General features: G+C 46.1%; 1 protein-coding gene across 1 annotated transcript in view; it reads left to right on the top strand.

Annotated features, from left to right (window-relative positions):
• Window positions 1–21,359, top strand: part of LOC104536082 (paired box protein Pax-2-like) — a 50,101-nt gene that overhangs the window by 12,339 nt on the left and 16,403 nt on the right. Inside the window, 2 exon segments of the mRNA XM_010178609.1 lie at window positions 11,736–11,911; window positions 13,725–13,851. Coding sequence (XP_010176911.1) covers window positions 11,736–11,911; window positions 13,725–13,851 — 303 coding nt within the window.

Here is a 21,359-nt window from a genome sequence, read left to right as displayed (position 1 = left end):
GTTTCCTCCAGGTGTAGAAATGTGCACGGTAGGCAGAGGTGTGAGTACAAAAGCTACGTATATGCAGCTGTAGGCACATGTAGCTAACTGCACCCAGGAGCCAACTGACTCACAGAGGCACACGACAAACCTCAGAATAAGAAGCAAAAATAACCATTCTAGCTTATGGACTGAGAGGACCAGATTTCTCTGTAGTGCAGCTCCACTGAAAGGCCATCAATGATGCCTGTGGAGATACTCTTATCAAAGACAAACTCTGGACACTAGTTCCACACAGCCCCAGTCCTCTTCTCATCTCCTTTTTTGCTCTCTCCTGTCGTGCTTTTTCTCTCATGCTCACTTCTGCTATCACTGGTGCTATAGATGCTTGGACAGCACACGTGTACAGTACACACACAGAGGCACTCAGCCGCATGGTGATGCCACCCCAGGCACACATCTGTGACACCAGCAACCTGCCTGTGCAAACTCACCCCCCGCAGACACGGCTTCTCCCCACCTGCTCTGGTGAGGTCCCTTCCAGTGCTTGGGTGCACCCTGGCAGGCAGCTTTCCAAGCACCTTCTGGTGCTCTCTGCAGACATACTCATAGGAACACACCTGGGTACCCCTGCGCTTTACACCTATGTGCATTTGGGGAGAAAATGTCCTAGCAGTGTGGTTTATGTAAAGACTTGCATGCTAGTCTTTGCTTACTAAGCATTCTATATAGAGAGAGTTGGACAGAAATCTTCATCAACAGGTTTTTTCATCAAAGGGTTTTTGATAGGTCCTGTTCAAGCCATTCTCCTAAAATTCATGAAAGGCAGAAGCTTGAAGGGGGCAGTTCTCCAGGTAAAAGAAAAACAGATCAGAACTGCTGTTTCTGGAAGCCTGGTCTCCACGTGCTCAGCGCATGGAGTATGTGCCTTTTTTCGGCATCGCCTTAGCTCCTTAAATCTTCCTAAAAACTCATCCTCTTAACAAGAGCATCTGCCTCTCTGACATTCCCTGTGCCCCACACGGTGCGCAGCACATGGCTGGGGAGCAGCATCCTGCAGCCGGTGCTGGAAGACGGATCACGATCTGCGGAGGAATCGGCAGGCAGTGCCAGTAATTCAAACCATCCTGACCGTTCAGTGAACCCGAACCTGCTGACCTTGACAGCACAAGACAGCAGCGGCCTCAGGAATCCCAACCTTTCAAGAGGCGTTGGCAGAGGATGGCTCCTGCTCTCTCCCTTTCTTTCTCTCTCCCTCTTTCCGATCACATCCCAGCAGCCAAGGAGGCCCAACAGTCAATCCCCAGTGCACCAATTAGCTCCTAATTTGGCTATCTCTGCACTCCCCTCCCAAGTCTATGTCAATGTAATGTTAAGCATCGCTTGCTGTTCATAGATGGAAATCATTCCTATAGAGGGGCGTCTTCTTGTGCTACCGGAAAACACTAAGCACCTTGTTCTCAGTCAGGGCCAGAGAAAAACCCCTCCTCCTCCCAAAATGGGGGCTGCTGCTGTTTGGAAGGAAAGTGGGAGCTCTTTGCTTCCCTAAGTGATAGCATCAGATCCTCCAGCCCTGTTTCAGTGAATCCCAGGGGGAAGCAACAAGATCTCACCAAGTGATTAGCCCGTGAGAATCCTGGCTGGACAGATGAGGGGCAGGGAGGTGACTAGAGTGGAGGGGAGAGAAAGACAGAAAAAACAGTGCTTAATTTTGCCACAAGAACTCGCATTAGAAAAAAATGTAGTCTGTGAACATTTTAAGACCCTTTCAGGGAACTCTGGATTTTCTCCAGCTATCTCTGTGGCTGCCAGGCAAGACATGAAATGAAGAGCATTTGGCCTGCAGAGGCTAGGCTAAGACCTTGCACGTGGAGGACAACTCTGTTAACAGTAGATGGCCTGAAAGAAGCAGTTACAGATACCTATCTATAGAGACATAGCAGACATATCTGTCTGTCTTCTGTCTGTCTCCATCCATAATTATCTGAAGTTGACAATCACATAAAATAAAAGACACTTTGAACAGGTGTCAAACGCAATTCAGCCCCTTTAAAATGTCAGTCTTGTCAAGGGGCCTAAAAATAATGCCTAGGTCCACATTTCTCCTTCACTTTCCCTTCATCCATCCAAGTATTCTAATGCTACATCCTATCAGGTTCAAGCTATAAAGTTCTCTTCCTACACAGGTCAACAGCTACGGGAAAACACACAGCAGCACAGTGCCAGAAGAGGACAGGTCATGGGTATCACTGTTTCCATTTGGTCAGGATTTCTTTCTCTCACAGGTTCTGCCTTCTTTGGGAGCTCAGAGGTGTTATTCTGCTTTTAAGCTAGGGGATCTGTAACAGGCATCTCATATATAGGTTTGTAGGCATCTGATCAGACTTTAATGAGGTGGTTATTGTGTACGAAATGTCCCTCAAGGTTTGAGTGCCTTCTAGTCCTCTTAGATGCTTTTGAAAAGGCTGTTCTAAAGGAGACAGGCACACTTTCATGTTTGCCAAAGGAACTGTTGGGTTTTTGTTTTGCCTTTTGGCACCTAGTGCAGGAAAAGGCAGGCCTTGAAGAGAATAGTTGACCTTGCAACCACATCAGAACTGTCCTAGAGCTTGGGACAACTTTACTAAATCCCAACAAATTAAAAAAATACCCCACTAGCTAATCCGCAAAGATACTCACGGCTCTTCTCTTCTTTGGGAAACGGATTGCTACCCGTGACTGGGTAGTCCCCCTCTTGTTTGCTGACTACCTCTTACAATTTGGAACATATCTCTGACATCCATCTTACAGAGGTCCTATCGGTATAGCTTCCTTCATACCAATTCCTTATACCAATAAGGGCCTTTGCATAAGCTCATGCAGAAAGATTCAAAATTACTCTGCTAATGATTTACAGTTATTACAGGAATGAGCATTCAGAAAAAAAAAGAGTTTGCGTGGTGACAGTCCAAGCAGATTGCAGCAATATTGCAAGCCTGTAGCTCTTTCATTGCGTGGCATTTTGCAATTACCCATCCTGTATAATACATTGTTTATTAACCTTCTCATTCTGAAGATCTCATTTACTACTGAAATGTGGCTGACTCTCGGGTAGACCATGGCAGATGTTGAACAATACAAAGCATCAACAGTGAAATTTTGCTGTGCCATGTCCAAATGAAACCACAGGAGAATTAAGATATGCTGTGGGTAATCACTCAGGCTGGATTTTGTTCAGGACAGCCAGGTTAATGTCTGCACTCTTGCAAAAAATGCCATGGGAATTTTAATGACTCTGAGTGATTGGAGCCTTTGTTTTATGGCACGTCAAAAATGGCAGCTCTAAAAACACTCTGCTTGAACACTGGTTTAGTGCTGACTCAGAAGAGCTTCCAATAACATGATTCACTCGCATCTGGCTCAGGGGCAGGCACAGCCTTCTTGGAATTGTGAGGTTAAGGTAGAAGCGCGTATGAGGGGAAAATAAGGTGGAATGAAAGGAAAGGAGAGTCTAGAGCAAGGGAAGCAGAAGGAAAGGAGGTATTAAGAGGCGTGTTTGTGGGGGACCAAGCCAGGACAACCCAGTGGGCTAAAGAGGAATCTATGTTTTCTAGACTGTACATTAGAGGTGTCCATGGCCTGATCCAGATCTGCTGAGCCCTAGTGCTGGAGGCTTCTCAGGTGCCAGTGTGCTCCACTGGAATCTCAGGGATCCCCCAGAAACTGGGATATGGGGCTGGATGGGGACAGCCAGCTCTATGCTCCCTCCCTTGTCTCTAGCAGTCCTGATAGCAGTGTTGATTTGCATGTCAGGCAAAGCACTGCTTGAGAAAAAAAAACCTCTGAGTGTGGCGGTGTCAGTGCTCGCTGTTGTTCGACAGTGTAAAATTAAATTAATAAAGCCCCCAACACAGGAAAACATAACAGGAAATTAATGGCCTTTACTGTCGCTCTGATGCAGTCATTTGCAACCCTGCTTTCCGCACCAAAGACTTCATAAATGCAAGCAGTTTCTCTAAACAAGCATAGTTAGGGCTGCATGTGATGTAATTTTTTGCGCTGCTTCTGTCCTTTGGAGCTAACAAAAGCCACCCTTTTTTATGTGCTCACAAGGGGGATCCCGCCAAGAAGTAGCTCCCCAACAAATGAGCTTAGGAAGATGAGAGGAAGGAGTTAAGTCACAGCAGTGATGCTAAGGACATCTTCTGCACTGGCAGAGGGAACAGCATAGCTCCCGGTGCCCCGCTTTCCTGCAGCAGCAGCTCTCCCCGAGGGCTCTGCACTAAAGGCAGCGCTGTGGACACCACAACAGCGTAAATCAGGATAACCCTTCTGATAACTTTCAGGATATGTAGATCAGTATAACCACTGAAAAGAGACTTACAGATTTAAACTAACTGGAGGATCTGTCCCGCTGTGTGACAGCGCTGCTTGCTACTCCGCCGACATAAACAAAGTGAGGGTACGGTGTCCTGGAGGCAGCTGCATTTCTATCTGGCTAACACAGAAGCCTAATAGTGCCAGTAAGAGATATTGGACCCACACGCTGACTCTGAGAGCAGAGTATGTCCACTCGCCTCTAGCAGACCCAGAGGTCACAAAGCTGCAGTGACTGCTTGCACAGGAGCCACCAGCTTTGACTGCCCAGGCTAACACTCCTCGGCTGCACACCCACACGTGCTGTGTTATACACACACCTGAGGCAGCTGCTTGCAGCCTAACACCTGGAGAGGCCTTTACTGGTGTATTCAGTAGGGCTGGATGTGCTGATTATTACTATCTAATGCACAAACCGAAGTCTGTACAGACTTAGTTTCCCAGGTGCTCTGGCTGAATTTGCAATCATACATTTAGATGTTGTTATAAATACATGTGATTTTCATATACATACACACACTCACTTCCTTAAACGCACATTTGCATGCTCCCATGATAATCCAAGACAGATCTGAGTACACACTTCATTACACATTTGCACACACAATTCATTTCATTTACATTCTCATTGAGCATTGCCATTTTGCTCATGTAAGCCCTGTATTAAAGCTGCACTGCCCACCCCTGCTCCATCCAAGGTGCTCTGTCACACACAAGCCCTCTGTTACAAGCACTGCAGCCCCCAGCTGTCAGGCCCTGGCACACATCTCACTCTTCCTTGGTCAGGCATGCTCACTTCCTTGCATGAGCAGCCTTCCTTGCTCACCGATACCTCATCTGAGCTATACCCTCATTTCAAACCATAAAGTCCCTTTGTTTGCTCTGAGCCCTTCTGCTCTGAGCCTGAGCATGTAAGTAACAAATACACACAGTTTATGTGTCGCTGACACACTTAAATTACGGAGACACATGGACCAGCACAGTACCATCAGTTTGCATACTCAGATTCAGGCTTGTGGATCTCCTTGAGGCAAATGGACACAGGAATCTGAAAAACTGCAGAGTCCACAAAGGCCGATGCGCTTCCTTGAGGTGATATTCCTCCAACACTTACCTCCCACTATCCCTATTTCTGCACGATACTGTACATAACCTGAACTTGCACCACATCTTCTTTCACTATCCCAGTGTAGATCCCTGGTAACATTCCTTCTCCATACGCTGCTCAACCTTGCCAGCCCCGTCCGTGCTCTGTCATCTCTATTCTGCATTCACTTAGGATCCTTTCCATCTGAATTTGAGGTTCATCTTTCTCCCCACCAGTTCAGTTATCAAAGCCCTGACAATTCCTGCAGCACAACTATGTGCTGAAATGCAGAACCGATCCATCTAGAGATGACGCCTTCTTTCACGCTGCTCAAAAGCCTGCAAAAAATTCTTCTGAAAGGGATTGTAAACCAAATTTTACAGCCTTCCTTTTCCAAACCCTTCTGAGAAGGGCAAGAAAGTTACACAGGTGAAAAGATCACCAGATTTAGGGCTGCCAGTCCTTGCCCTTGTCCCTGCTGTGGGGCGTACAGTATTAGTTTAATAATCACTGAGGATGCAAACAGAGTCTCTAGAAATACCATGATAGCCACACTGGATCAGCTTGTGCAGATCAGGACACCAGTACCAGACACTTCTGACCATGTGAAAATGTGTGATCTGCTCCCTCAGGCAAGGTCTTTGTCCTTGACCTCTCCTGTGCTTGCGGGTCAGCTCAGACACAGGTGCAGGTCTGCTGTTCCCAGCAGGAGCTCGATGCCAGGGTTTGAAGCCAGGGACTGATAACGCTGGGCTCCTTCCTGGACCTGCGCCGAATGCAGCGTGAGGGTCTGCGCAGGGCTGGCTGCCGTGAATGACAAGCGCTGGCTATTGATCGCGTTCTGAACTCGGCCCAGCCGATAGAAGGTAATTAATGACTCCATTTGCCTCAGTACCGAGGAGAACAATTGAGTTTGAAACTGCAACAACTGGCAGTGCAGGGAGAGGCCCCCCGGGACGCCCAGGAAAGCTGCCTGACAGGCCCGGGCTGCATCGGGACACAGGAGCACATCAGAGGGGGAAAAAAGAGAAGGGAAACCAGAGAAAGAGCAGCCTTAAACACAAAGGGTGACTCAGGAAAGGGCACCACACGTAGCAAGTGCCCGGAGAGTGGGACAGGGATGCTCTGGGTTAAGCACCCCAGCGGGGACGGTGACAAAGGCAGGCTGCAGAAGAGGACAGGGCTGCCTCACTGGCACAGAGGGACGGCATTTTGGCAGCCGGCTCAGCACCGCTGTGTTAGACAGATGCATTTCCCTCGGAGGCTTTGACAATTAGATAGGTTCTGCTGTGTCACCTGGCTGGCAGTTCTCATGCCAGTCACATTCGCTTTTATTATGACTGTGGTTTTTATTGATAGTGCTGGGAGGCCCCAGCTGAGATCAGGGCCCCACGAGGCATCTGGCAGGACACGTCACAGGAGTGGTAATAAGCTCTGCCCCGAAAGCCAACAGCATCTCCACGTTTGTGTGCCGGCTGCACAGCTTCTCATGACCCGTCTACATGTTTCTGTGCCACAAAGGTCTTCCTGTGTTAGCAATACTTCGAGTTATTTGTTGAGATGACCGTGTCCTACCCTGAGCAAGGGTGATCTCTGTCACTTGTAGTGAGGGAAGTAACTGTATTATGCTGCTTTGTGCTACTTGTACATGATGGTGTCTTTGTGGCTTCCAGACCTGGGAACATCTCTTTGTTTTGGAGCTATTTAATGGACATATTCACTGTGTCAGATGTAGTTAAGGTTGTTCCTGTGTCCTCTGGCACAGCATTTCCTTGTTATCTGTCAGGATACTTCTGTGACATCCGGGGAGCATTTCTGTGTCTTGTGTCGAAGGTTTACGCAGAACATTGGCTGTGTGCGCTCCCTCGGCAGCCCCTCGGGAGGAGAGATGTTTCCTGTCACATGTGCAAGGCCAGTCCTGATCATGCTGACAGCAACTGTGTGCTCTTGTGAGGGACACGGTGACTGGGGCCGTGGTTCACTACTCAAGCTGTTTGTTAAGATCCTTCTGATTTAAGAGAGGTGTCCCTGTGTCACAGTACCACAGTTCCCCTTGCCAGTAAAAAGGGAACTGGGAAAGGTGATGATGCTTCCTGATGGCACAGCTAGTGCAGTTACCTTGGTGGCATCCCCAGACTCATCCTGCAGCTGAAGCCTTGCTTCACCATAGCATCCTTTTCAAGAGCTGCTTTCTTGGCAAATCCCCATCCCCTAAGCTTTTACTCCTTGCACTGTTCTTCATCAGTTGAAATGACTGTTGCCCACCACAGAGCCATTCCTCATGGGATCTGTTAGTCTTTCCCAAGCCAGTTTTTCCCCATAACCCCTTCCCTCACTTTCACCTCCAGCCCTTTGATGGGTCCCATCTCTGCCCCAAACTCTCTCTGCTTTTTACTGTCACCTTTGCTCATATCCATGCAGTTGTCAGCTCCCATACTTTGCGTATTACAATATTTGAGGCTTCTCCTGATAGTCCAGCTCACAGAGTCATATGCGGAGATGAGAACTGCAACTCTGATCTAAAACCAGATATAAGTGCCTATCCCTTGCAGTTTCAGGGAAAAAAATGAAAACACATCCTCTATAGGTCTTGACAACAGAAAACAAACACAGGGGATTTACAGTCCTTTGGTTTTGAAGAAAATATAATGATCTGTGACTGTGAATGTCTTAGTGTTAGCAACACAAGACATATAAATCTGTCTTTCAGGATAATCTCTGTGAAACTTTATCCACTTCATAAGTAAAATCCATATGCACAGCTCATATTATTGCTCTGTGAAGTATGGGATTTGTGTGCCCTACCATTATTAAGTCCAATACTACTGCAAGGTAGCCTATAGGCTTCTGTCCAGGGCTTCTTTTCTGTTGTAGATTTTAAAGCTTAGGCCACCCCCCTCACCCTATATCCAGAAGTCCCACTTAAACTAAAGCATCACCTTTCTTCTTACAACTTTTTCACCACTCCCTATCTATTTCCTTGCTTTGATCCTTCTGATTTCTTATCTAACCCCGTTCTTTCCCTTTCTCCTCTCTTCATCCTTTTCTTTCATTTCTTACTGACTATACAGGTCCTTTCTTACCAGCTGGTCCTGAGTTTCCCAAATACAGATATGCACTTAGATGCGTGCACGCACACACACACAGACAGGCTGACACAAATAAATAAATAAATAAAAAGGTCAGTGAGCAGAGCAGCAATAACCCCTAAAACAGTACTATCAGAGGGACATGATTGATCAATTGAATTCCATAGCGGCTGAAAAATGTGGGATTAAGTAGTGTATTATACGCACAATGAGTTGAGGCATGATGTTCATTTCAAGTTCATTTCGCCAGCCCTCTGCCACCAGATCAGGCAATCAATAGGGGCAGCAGATATCATATATCACCTCTCTCCATGCTAGGGAGAGAGCACCATAATCTCTCGCAAATTTAGAGTGACAGATTTGTCAAGATCTGAAGGGCCCCTGAATAAATGAAGGAAAAGAGACTCCTACAGCGACTTGGGAAAGCTGTGGTTTCAGCTTCTTCACACAAAAGCATGGCCTGTGCGCACACAGGAGACACACGTGCACAGAGCTCTGCAGGCAGACAGGAATTGCAAATGCATGTGCATGTGTGCACTAATCTGTGTAACCAGCCAGGGCAGCTCATTAAGGGTGAAATCCGGTTTAATGACTATCAGTGGAAGTTTTACTGTATATGTGAACACCCATCCACTCACACCGAACACCACACATAGTGTAGAGCTTCCATTCTTGAAAATCAAAAATAGCCTAAACCAGCTGCAGCAGACAAATGGCTGCTCAGGCATGTATGGTGATGCAGAGTCTAAAGAATACCAGAATAATGATCTACTGCAAAAATACCGACGTGCTTTAGCATCACGGTGTGCACATGGACTGACACATGTGGCAAAATCCTCAAAGGCAAACGGCTTCACAGACAGGTGGAGACAAGCGCTGATACAGAAACATACCTTTTGGTTTTTTCCTGAGCCCAGACCCAGGAGTTCAGTGCCCGCTTTCTGCAGGGAGGACCAGGAAGAAGTGCTACTGGAACTGGGAGCATGGGCCTGGAGCTCCACTCATCCTCCTGAAAGCCACCCCCTGCAGTAACAACCCAGTCCATCTAAAACATGAAAACCGTGCTGAGACACATTGTGCAGTCCACTAAGCCTGGTCTTTGCTTTGTTTTCTCTTAGTCAAATCTGTCATGAACTCCAGCTTTCAGGAACTTGAGAATTTACCCTTGGGCAAATAAGACTGAGGAGAGGAGAAAATGCCAGGGATCAAAGCCAGTAAAAAACCGTGCTCTGGCTAGGGGTGGAAAAGAAAGAGAAGGGGCTGCTCGAGGGAAAGCTGCTGGCTGGGACAAATCAATATGTAATATTTTCTATGGTCTTGCGAGTGGTACTGTACTACGTTACTGTATATAATGTACTATTGATTATATCATATCGTATAATCACCTATAAACGGATATATCTCACAGCCAGAAGGCAGCAGGCTCAGTTATAACTCTGGGCCACCAGTTGGGCATTAACTCTGCCAGGAAATACCCATCTTGGTACCAACCACGAGCTAAAAGATGAAGCAGCGGAGTGGCATGGTTCTGGCCATTGCACAGTAAATCCCACTGCAGGCTGCTGGGAGGGAAAAGGTCTACACAGATCCCTCAATCACGTTCTTGACAGACAGCAAGTTTCTGAGATTCACAGACTGGCAGCCTCCAAGAAAGGCTGAAGTATGAGGAATAATAGTCTAAAAGCAGGAAGGTAATCACAGAGCAAGAGAGAAAACCTGATATTAGGTTAGACAGGGTTATAAGACAGACTTGTGTCTGCTGAAGCACAGTAGGGTAGAAATTCAGCATGGAGGGGATGGAGCTATATCAGCATGGATGAGACAGGGGATTATAACCAGTCTCACCAAAGTTGGGCTGAGAGGTGACAGCAGAAAGATACTCTGCACAGTTGGAGAAGATGATAATGAGCAGACTTGCCTCAGATGAGATGAGGGATTATGACAAAGGAAGATTCACTTCAGCTGGGACAGGAGGCTATAACAGACAGACTCACCTTGGATGTGACAGATGCTAATAGCAGGAGACTCACTCACTTCAGATAAAAGGGGGCTGTAACTGAGATAAATGCATCTCATTTGAGTTGGGGGATAAAAAGGGAAAAAAAAAACCCAAACCAAAACGAAAACGAGGTGGGTGATAAGATGGTTTATCACAGGGAAAGATTCACTTTGGATGGGACAGGGCATTTATAACAGACTCACCTCAGAGGGGAGAAGTAGAGATAGAGATACCTGGAACATGGCAGGGGCACTGCAGTGAGATTGGGCTATGTCAGAGGGCTGTTGCAGGGACAGAGATGCACTTCTGGCCATGCTTCTACCAGAAAAAGGTTCTTTTCCTAGTAAGAACAAGGGATTACCAGGAAGGCTGATTCCCACTGAGTAGGACTAGGTTTTGTAATATGATAATTCATATTGGATAGGAAGGGGGACCAACACAGACAAAGATTCATCTCATTTTGGAGGGAGTTTTATAACAGACATATGGGTTGTGATAAATGACGAGATACTTGTAGGAGAATGGGACAGAGATCATAACAGAAACCAACGTATGCTGGATGGGACAGACAGTCCACTGGGTGAGACTTGTCTCTGATACAACATGGAGTCAGAAACGGGATCGTTCCTGTTAACTGAGGGGGATGAAAGATTCATCTGGGGAACACCAGGACAAGATCAAATGAGAAGGAAATTATAACAGAGATATAACTTCTACTGGGACCAGGGAGCTACAGCAGAAACTGTCTCCCTTTCAAGCTGTAAGAGAGCTCCTTCTCCATTCCACGCTTCCTCAGCCCTTTCCAGCACAGGTCCATCCTCAGCACTCTGGTTTTGCTGTCAGCTGCCTCTCCAGTAGCCTTCTAGCGATGCTAATCGCTGCGCTTTGCTCCCATTTTATGCTCAGCAATGGAGATTTGGCAATTTTTAACACTGAAAATCAGCGGAACCGAAACTCATATCTGAGCCGAGCATCATTCTCCACAGCCTCACTCACCCTGGGCAGGAGAGTCCCATGGAGCCCGTGGGAGCAGCCCAGCCTCTCCAGCAGACAGGAGGGGGCTTCCCTCGGGTCCCCACAGCCTCCCCTTCCCACAGGAGCAGCACAGCTCCCTGGGTGGAGGCAGAGGGCCCCGCTCTTTTCCGCTCTGTCCTTGTCCCGCATCCCTTGCTGATCTGAGCCAGGGTGGTGCTAACTCCCTGTTTTCTCTGTCTGTGCCCTGCAGATGTATCCGAGGGCTCAGTTCCCAATGGAGATTCCCAGAGCAGCGTGGACAGTTTGCGGAAGCACCTTCGTGGCGACACTTTCACCCAGCAGCAGCTGGAAGCTTTAGATCGAGTTTTTGAGCGTCCTTCTTACCCTGACGTCTTTCAAACATCAGAGCACATCAAATCTGAGCAGGTGAGGGCCCGGCCTGGAAATGTGGACCCCCAGACACCCATAGGCTGACGGCAGGGAGATTCCCTCACTGAAATCACTCTCCCCCTCTTCACCCCTTGCTCTCACACTGACCTGTTATTGCACATATATCACATTTACATTTTACAGCACTTTCTAGTTGTAAATATATCGCTGTGCTGACCCGTGTGCATACGCGAACTCTACCTCCTCTCACGAACTTGCCATGTACGCGCACACTGCGCTCTCCCTAAAGCCTGCCCTTCCCTCTGCACGCACCCCTGCTGGCATGTTCTTGCCATGAGCATGCAAACACTGCCATGCACATTCACTGCCACAGAAACTCCTGCACTCTCAGAGCACACCAGTGACCAGCGAGCCACAGGGTTGGGCTTTAAAGAGAGCATTTTCCTTCATGGCCCAAAGCTGAGGCTTGACTCCCATTTCCAACCCAGTTTTCCGCACTTCTGCAGCTCTGCCCCCCCCTTTCCCTTACTCCCCCGCTTCCCCGGCCTTTTATCCAAAAGCTGTTTGTCTTAATAAAATGAAAATCAAAAGTCTTTTTAAACCGCCCCAAGCCATAAACCAACAAAGGAAGAGAAGGAGAGGCTGGCTGTGGACTCCCTTCATCCCAGAGTCCCTGGGTTTATTACAATGAATAACCTTTATTTACTTTCATTAGACTATTAAGCACCAGCACAGTCATTTTTCCCCCTGAAACTCTGAGCAGGGCCCATAAAGCAAATCCGAAGCCTAATTGAGTTCATTTTAATTTCTCTCCGATCACAGCGAATTACTCTGGTGATAAATCAGGGGGCAGGCTCACCCCCAGTAGAAGGCCTAATTTGCAGCTAATTACAAAACTGATTTCTACAGGAAGATCAATACGAGAAGGAATTGGAAATGACTAGGCAGTCCTAGCCAAGCAGGGACAGGGGCGGGGAGGGGGCAGCATGCAGGGAGCCCACTGGAGGAGGGGGAGCTGTGGGGAGGGGGTTGGGGAAGCACAAGGAAAAAAATGGAGCAGAAAGAGCAGAAAATCAGTTTTAATTTAACGTAATATTAATCAGAGCAACTTTTCCTGCTGTTTTTGTAGCTTTCCTGGTTTCTCCAGCTCCCACGTCTGGTCCGGAGGCTGCCACAATAAAAAGGCAATTACCAGAGCCTTTCGGACAGGACACCCTTTCAGATTCAATGGCTCTCCCCCTCCCACCCTTCTGTTAGCCATGTGGCTCCCCCCTCCCCAATTTCATACCCCAATGCACAGAGTGACAGAGGCAGGGGATGAGGCTTCTTTGTTTGTTTTTAAAGAGCTAGGACAGAGGTAACAGCGGAGGGGAGGCAGACGACTCAGGTACTGTCTACAGTTGGCCAACACCGTCTCCTTCCTACAGCCCGCCTGTCCCAGTCACGTCATTGCAGTCCCCTGCTCCTGCTGTCCTTGTCACCAGGGCAAACATCTCCCGCCTCTGCTCAGCCAAGAGGAGGGTACATGGATTTCCCTTTTCTTCTCCCCTGGGCTGGCATAGGCAGCCATCCCCATTCCCACATCACTGAACGAAGGCCGAGTCATACCACAGATAATGGGCCAGATCCCTCACCCCTCTTCCCCTTCACGGCGGCACACAGGCAGGTGGGGTAGTTCATCCTAGGAACCCCCTGCAACCCTCTTGTCACTTCATCTTCTCCATTTCCTCCTCCTCCTCTTCCATCTGTGCAGGGGTTTGCATCTCTCCTCTTCCTCCCCCCCATCTGTACACCCTTCCCTCTCTCCTGGCGCATCAATAGCGAGCTGTCTTTCTCCTCTCTTCCCCAGGGTAATGAGTACTCCCTCCCAGCTCTGACCCCTGGTCTCGATGAAGTCAAATCAAGTCTATCCACCTCTGCTAACCCAGACCTGGGGACAAATGTGTCAGGACCCCAGACGTACCCTGTGGTGACCGGTAAGCTGCCTGACCAAACAGCAGAACCAAGCTTTTATTTATTTCCCTCATCACCATTAGCTTCTGCTTTTTCTGCTAATGCAAGATATCCCTCTGTGGCAAATGCGGAAAGAGATAGAAAGACTGTGGAGGACATAGGGGCTCAAGAGAAGCTTGAAATTTAGAGTATTGGCAGTTTTGGGTGCACCTAGAGGTGCCCAGGTGTGACTCAGACAGGCAAACCCGGGTGTGAATCGGTCACTTGTGTGCCCAGATGGGGCGTAGGGATGGATGTTGGTGGAGGACAGGTATGTCCAAATGTGCACTGTGACTTTTTTCCTTTGTGTCTGAGAACAAGAGGTTCATGGCTTACCCATGATCCACACTTGGTTTTCTGGAGGGGAAAGAATAATTTAAGTTTTACTCAGCCCTGGCATTTGGAAGGGACATTTGCGAACTAAATGCTGAGGTCTGCTGAATTGTGACTGCCCAACTCCCTCTTCCTTAAGCCCCTGAGTCTCTAACAACAACAGCTGGGAAAGGAAATTAGTTCACAGCTTTCCCCCTTCCCTCAAGTGTAGGCACATTAAACTCAGGTGTGACTGGGAGAGTAGGAAATGAGAGCAAGTGCTAGCCAGTAGTGGAATCAGGATGCACAGAATAGGAGGCAATTGCTGCATAGAAACCTCTTTGCTGGTGGCACGGGCAGGACCTGAGTGGCACAGAGCTGTCCTGGGGCCACGGGGCACGCCATCCTGGTACTACAGTTAGACTGCTGGCCCCGTGTGTGTCTGGAGCCACAAGGAGACATCCTGGTGCCACGGCCTTTCTCAGGCTTCCGTTATCCCTGCTCACACAGCTAGCAGAGATTTGAACATCTCATCCTGAGCAGCGAGAGCAGCTGGCAAGGCCCAAGTGATTCATCCCTGTTTAACACATCCCCCTTTCTCTGCAACTGCTGTGGCCCCTCTAGAAACCCTGTGGTGCAAGTTGGGAAATGGCTCGTGACAGAGGTGTAAGTCTTGTTAGCAAGGGAAGGAGCTGTTGCCTCTTGGCCAAAAAGCCATCCTATGATGGCACATAATCAAGAACACTGGGGTTTTAATCTCAACACTTTCCTGCAGAAGCCCCAACTTACAGCCTCTGAGGCCAAAGCAGCTCCTGGCTGAGGCAGGCAGTCATTGCTTGTTCAGCAAACACTGAGCAAAGGCACATTGTTGCATGCAACTTTTGGCTACCAGGAACTTTGGGACTGGGCAAGATTAGTAACAGTTACCCCAGATACAGAAAAGATCCAGCCTGAGGTCTCCAAAATGTCATGGAGAACCATGGGAAGGTGAACTGCATATTTAGGGAGTGTCTAGAAAGTGTGACATTCCCAAACTTTTTTAATGGCTTTTTACTTTTACATGGCTTTTTACTTTACTGCTATCAGATGTGATCCAGGATCCTTGTAGCCATGCAGTTCCTTAGCCAGCTAGAAAAAAATGGCTCAGCTGTGACAAAATTGTTTCACCTTTCTTTGTATTTGCATATGCAAGACAAACCTCAGCTGGTGTCCATCTACCATTTAGCAGATCTACATCTCTTACGGGAAACACTTTCCTGTCTCTGGGGGGCAAAGCCAGTAGGAGAGCAGTATTGTCCTTCCTTCGTGGAAGGCAGATCCCCATAGCTGGATGTAAAGGTGAGGTGTCTAAAATCAGTTTGAGATTCAAAGGGACCATTAAAATAATTACTTTTCATCCTTTTGCCTAAGTGAAGATGGTGCATTCCAGCCTGTTAATATGAGAGGAGAATTCATGAAGGCTGGGGGCATACACAAACTTTGGACATGACTCTCACAAGGGGAGAGCAGGAAACAGATTTGGCCTCACAGAAGAGGCTGTGGGCTGAGGCAGAAAATCTTCTTCATGTGCCCCCTACCCTGTGCCATCCCCACTCTGTTCCCTGCAACACTCCCAGCTCAGCTCGAGAACATCCCCATCTGATCCATCTGGATCCAAGAGTGAGAAAAGTTCATTTCAGACCCAGCTTGACATTCCCAGGTGGCAACTTAGCACTAACATCTCAATCTGTATGCGACATTTCAATCAGTGCAGAGTAACAAAAGCAGAACTATTAGTGTTGGGAGCTGTTCACTGGTGGTAATGATGGGGAAACTCAGAAACTGGAAATGAAAAGGGAAAAAAAGCCCTCAACACCCTGAAAGGCAGCAGGGGAAGAAGGGCTGAGAATTTTTCCTCTACACTTAGGCCAGGATCCAGTGTTTGGATTAATGGTGCCATTACCTAAGAAAAGACTTCAGATAATGCTCATTCTTAAAATGTTTTTGCTGGCAATTAAATGGTTGCAGTTATTGATCTTCATTGATCTAATGTCCTCAATTTGCATAATCTATTAAAGATGAATGATTCATGATATGTTTGCTATGGGGCTGGGAAGTGCTTTCAGGAAAGACCAGATTGGTGAGGAACTCAGTCCTGCCTCCTGATCTACCCCAGCCAGGAAATTAAGGAAGAGGCTGGGAGCACGTAGATTTCTTCGGTATCACCCAGATCCCTCTCCCAGAAAGGGATATTGGGGTAACAGCGAGTACTGAATTGCTGGCTGCCTGTTTTGCTGCTAGTGTTTCATCTTTGAAATGCCTCTTTGCTCTTGTCCCAGCGCAGTCTGTGAACCCAGGTGGTATCTGAAACAAATGTGAAACAAATCCACCCATGCAAGGTACAAACTCTGTGTGCAGTCACTTCAGGATGTAAGATTTAGCTTCAGTCTACAACACAATTTCCCCAGCTCAGACTTTACAGACAGAAAAAAAGTATCACTAGCTCTTTCCAAACCAGAGCCATCTGGCATTGGATTCCTGCCCCTTCTGAAGACTTCAGAGGAAGTCCTTCTCTGCTCTCCGGCTCATGACCAGCTTGCCTCAGCAAGCTCTCTCAGCTCACACTGTCCTGAGAATACACCCTTCTAAAAGCCACCAAAACCTCAACAATATGTAACTACCTAAAATCTAATGCATATTAGATAGTCCATGTAATACTCACGTCTCCTAAAGCAAGTAAACAAAAACATTTGCTTATTATGGAGCAGACTGGTCACCCCTATTTCTCCCCATTAAGTATCTGCAAGGAATTCCCATGAATGAGCTGGCACTTAGGGGCTATCTGGGCACTAGACTAGGAAATGTGCTCCTGCTGTCCTTCATATAGGACAGACAGTGCAGAAACTTTCAGTTTCCTTGTGAGGTATCTGAGAGAGAAAGCTCTTAGGAGCTACCTGAGAACACCACCTCATCTCTTCCTTCACACACAGTGGGCCAGCTACATCCTGCCTCAGTGTTGCATGACCATCATGGCCAGATTGGTGTAGATCCCTGACAGTGTCTTGGACAGTATCTTTGGACACCAATCAGATTTTCCACAAGCAAAGATCCAAGCTTGAACATACCAAGTTAAGGCGAGTACATGCAGCTGAACACCAAGACAAGAATCCAGTTATTCAGAGATGTTCTACTTCAATTATTTCTGTTGAAGGCAAACAGCCGAGGCAGATGAGTATAAATCTATACAGGCAGGGCTAAGTAAACAAAAAAAAAAATCTCAATGACTTTCTTTTATTCAGTAGTCTCCTCAGGTCTTTGATTTTGGAAGGTACTCAGTAGCTAACACCCGAGAGGTGAGCAGGGAAGAACCTCAAGATTTTGGCACTAGCAACAGAACTGCTTCAAAAGCACAAGGCTGTTCACAGAAGCCTTGAATCCTTTGAGAACAAAGGTTAAAATCCTTCTTTAAGTGCCACCAGAAGTCACATCTTTTGGAACAGGCATGCGTGAAAGAAATGCTGTGTCTTCAAACCAGGTTCTGAGTTCTGGGGACTTAGATTAATAGTTTGGGAGCACAGTCCTTTCCAACTCAATTATCTAGTCCAGAAGTTACCCAACAGAGAGGCAGCACTATGGGAAATAGAACACAATGAACTTTTCATGTATGGCTTGAAACTTGCTTATTAACAGACTACTAAAGGGGAGGATTTACCTACTAGATGGATCGTAAAATTACAGCAAAGGTAAAGAAAAACTTGCCTTAATTGCATCCCGGCAGTTTTAACTAAATAGACCTTGTTTGCCAGCCCACTACAATCAGTGAGATCTACAAGAAAAGATAAAAGACGAGCCCAGGAAAAACAGGGCAAAAAAAGCACTTCAGCAACTTTTACCATTGGCTGAAATGGGAGTATGTGTCTCCTCTTCTTCCTGTGAGGAGGTTTCTGAGTGCTTCTGTGCTATGGTTAGCACCTATTAACAGGAAAAGGTAACTTTTAAAATCATCATCACCCACCAAAACAGCTCCCAGGTCCTGTATAGTAAATGTTTCATTCTCTCTGGGAAATGAAGTTTTCCCTAAAGCAACAATTATCATCCAGGGTGAGAAATCCCCACAATAACTCATGATGTGTCAAACAAAGACACCAAAAAAGCACAAACCCCATCAATCTCACTTTACTCCAGACCACCCCTCTCTGGCGTGGGCTCAGATTTTTTTTTCAGTTGAAGTTAATTTTTTAAATTCATACATGAATGTATGGGAAAAAAAAATCATTATTACTGACATTAAGGCTACTTGCTTTGTCTGAAAGACATAAAAAACCTAGTACTTAAACAGCATCTGATGTCTGTGAAAGTTTCCAAGAAAGTTGTGATGCTAAGCACGGAGAAAGCACTGGCTAGACACCTAGATCCAATGTTTTTTGAAAACTATAAACAATCTTTTAAAAACTACAGCCTCCTGCAAGGTATTATTTCCTTCATTTCAGATTAGTGAGTGAACTGAAGAGAATTTTGTTCAGTTCAATAACCAGGTCATTCAAAACTAAGAAACAAACTAGGATTTGAAAAAGCAAAAACATTTGTTTTCCTCTGTCAGTGAGTGAATTAAGCTTGGTGTGAAAGGATGAAATCTCTTAGTTCTAAAATTGTTCCATTTTCTCCTTATATATCTAGATATATCCTTTCTTTCATTGAAAAAGTCATTTTTAATGCAAAACCTGCTTAGAAAACCTTGCTTTTTCTGCTCTAGTATATTTAGGAAGTCAAGGAACTTGTGGTCATTTTATTTAATTAGCATGAATAATTACAAATATTGTTTTTAATTTAATTCTAATTTCCATCTAAATATGACTTGACACAGATGACAAGTAAAAAGTTAATAGTCCAGTAAAATAATATGGACTCATCGTTCACTACTTTCTCATACAATAATAGGTAAAGACAAATTACATTAAACAACATAATTGCTTAAATAAATGTGCACAAATGCAGTTAATCTACTTAGCAAAAATTGAAATGAACACGTTTAGTGTAAATTTTGTATTTATCAAAATATTTGTTGCCACCCATAAAAGTTCAACGTTTTAGAAAACAACCTCATAGTGCAAATGTAAAACAAGTTGATCTAGCCTGCTGTTTGAAGTCATGATTAAAACTGACCATTACATTCAGCTGTACTTGGAGTGTTATGCTGAGAGGGGGAGCATTTCCTTCCCCTTTTCCTTGTTTGCGCTGCTGAAAATTTCCTGGTTTACTCCAATCTACTTTAGCCCACGACACCGGTGAGCAATGGCCCTGGTCAGGGCTTGACTGAGCTGACTTAAGAAAAGCTCTCCACCAAACTGCTAGGTGCCCAAATTGGCTTTGGTGACAGCAAATCCTCCATGCGCAGCCCCACACGCCGCAGCACAGCGTCATGGCTGCAGCTGCCAGCAGTTGGGCACAACGCTGGATGCCTCAATGCCCTGAAAATGGAAGATGATGATGATAATAATTCACACGGCTGCTACAGGGTTATGACTATCCTGCCTCATCAAAACGAAGGAGGTATTTTCTGTGAACAAGCCTCTCCTCTATTTAAGATGAGGAATAAGCAAAAGTAGAAGTCCACAGGGCCTCCAAATTTCATCAGCTCTTTCCCATCCCTAAGAAGAGATAATATCTTCTTATCTAGTCAAGGAATTTGGAAAGGCAAAAGGTGTTACTACTCTTCTCCAGAACCAAATGGCTGAGTGATAGATGGTCAGATGAACAATCCCTCGAACAGACAGGCATAGCGGGGGGGGGAAATGAATCACAGAAACTATTTCCATGCATCCTGTGGAAGTTTCACTGACAACAACTTTATGACGCTGAAGAACGTGGCTTATGGGCTTGAAAGGCGTATTGAAGTGGGGAACCCAGAAATGGATGGGCCCAAAAGAAATTATGTTTTCACCTTCCTTAAATTAGCATTTAAGTGAACGATAGCAGTGAATGGTAATAATATAATGTAATGCAGTAGCAGTGAATTGGCATTCCCAGTCTGATTTCCCTCAGCAAGGCGACAGCATTGCAGGCTACCACACTGGACAAAAAAGGGACTTTTTTAGAGAAAATAATTATATCACCTTCCCAACAATTCAGGTTTTGCCTTTTCTTTTGAGGCTAAATGAAGGATCCAATAAGAATGGCTATGATGAAAATTTCTGTGATGTAGATATTTGCTCACTGACAGCAAAGACTGTGCTTTATATCTGAGTTAAGCAACACCTGTCAGCAGGTGTTAATAACTTTTGATCTCCATCAGCTCTACTGGATTTAACCAGGGCAGCTGCTTGTACAATTGAAATTGCCCACTGCAGTCTTTCAGAGAAATGGAGAGCTTACGGCAATCTTTGGCCCTTCTTTGCAGGTTTAGGATTGCTGTGGGCTCCCCAGTAAGATCTATCATATCTTATGGTCAGTAGAATATCGTTGTGATGAAACCTCGGAGATACCTACAATGAGGACTGTGTGAAAAACTAATGTGCTCTAATTGCATTTCCCAGCATATATTTCAAAAGCATCTTGTTTAAGAGGTAACATTCAAGTCCCAACCCACCAATGAATGAGCATATGCTACACTTTAAGGCAGGAAGTAATTGCCCAACCTGATGGGGACAAGAATACGAACTCCATTGAACTTGTCTGTTTGCCAAGTGCACAAGCTGCACTTCTCAAACCCCCCTCACCCCCAAGACTTTAAAGCCGTCTTCCTTCATCAGCTCCATCTGCAAACAAACGTATTTAGAGCCACATGAAGTCGGCTTCAGTAGAGTTCCCAAGTGATTTACGCTAATAGTACTCAACTCACTTCAAAGAGTAAGTCCAGATCCCAGGCCTACTGGAAGCTCCAGTTTTTCCTCTGCACAAAGGCTATAAAACTTTTTCTCTCCACGGTAACATAAAGAGCAGGTCAGTTTACTTCAAGAGCAGCAGTTAGTAAGATCAGACACAAAATCTAGATTTATAAAATTCAGTTTCTTTAAAAATGGAGCAAATTGATTTCAAAACTTGACATAGGTGATGTCACAACAGTTTTAACTCTCAGAGGAAAGCAATCTAAGGCTGTTTCTTTAAACATGTATTTCAATAACCCACAAATGAAGTATCAGGCTAAGGACATGGATGGATCTGTGCAGAAACAGAAAATAACCCTGAACACACAAGGCTCGTT

This window comes from Mesitornis unicolor, unplaced genomic scaffold (assembly GCF_000695765.1).
Source record: "Mesitornis unicolor isolate BGI_N332 unplaced genomic scaffold, ASM69576v1 scaffold10842, whole genome shotgun sequence".
Taxonomy (NCBI): Eukaryota; Metazoa; Chordata; class Aves; order Mesitornithiformes; family Mesitornithidae; genus Mesitornis; species Mesitornis unicolor.
This window is presented reverse-complemented; position numbering and strand designations above follow the sequence as displayed.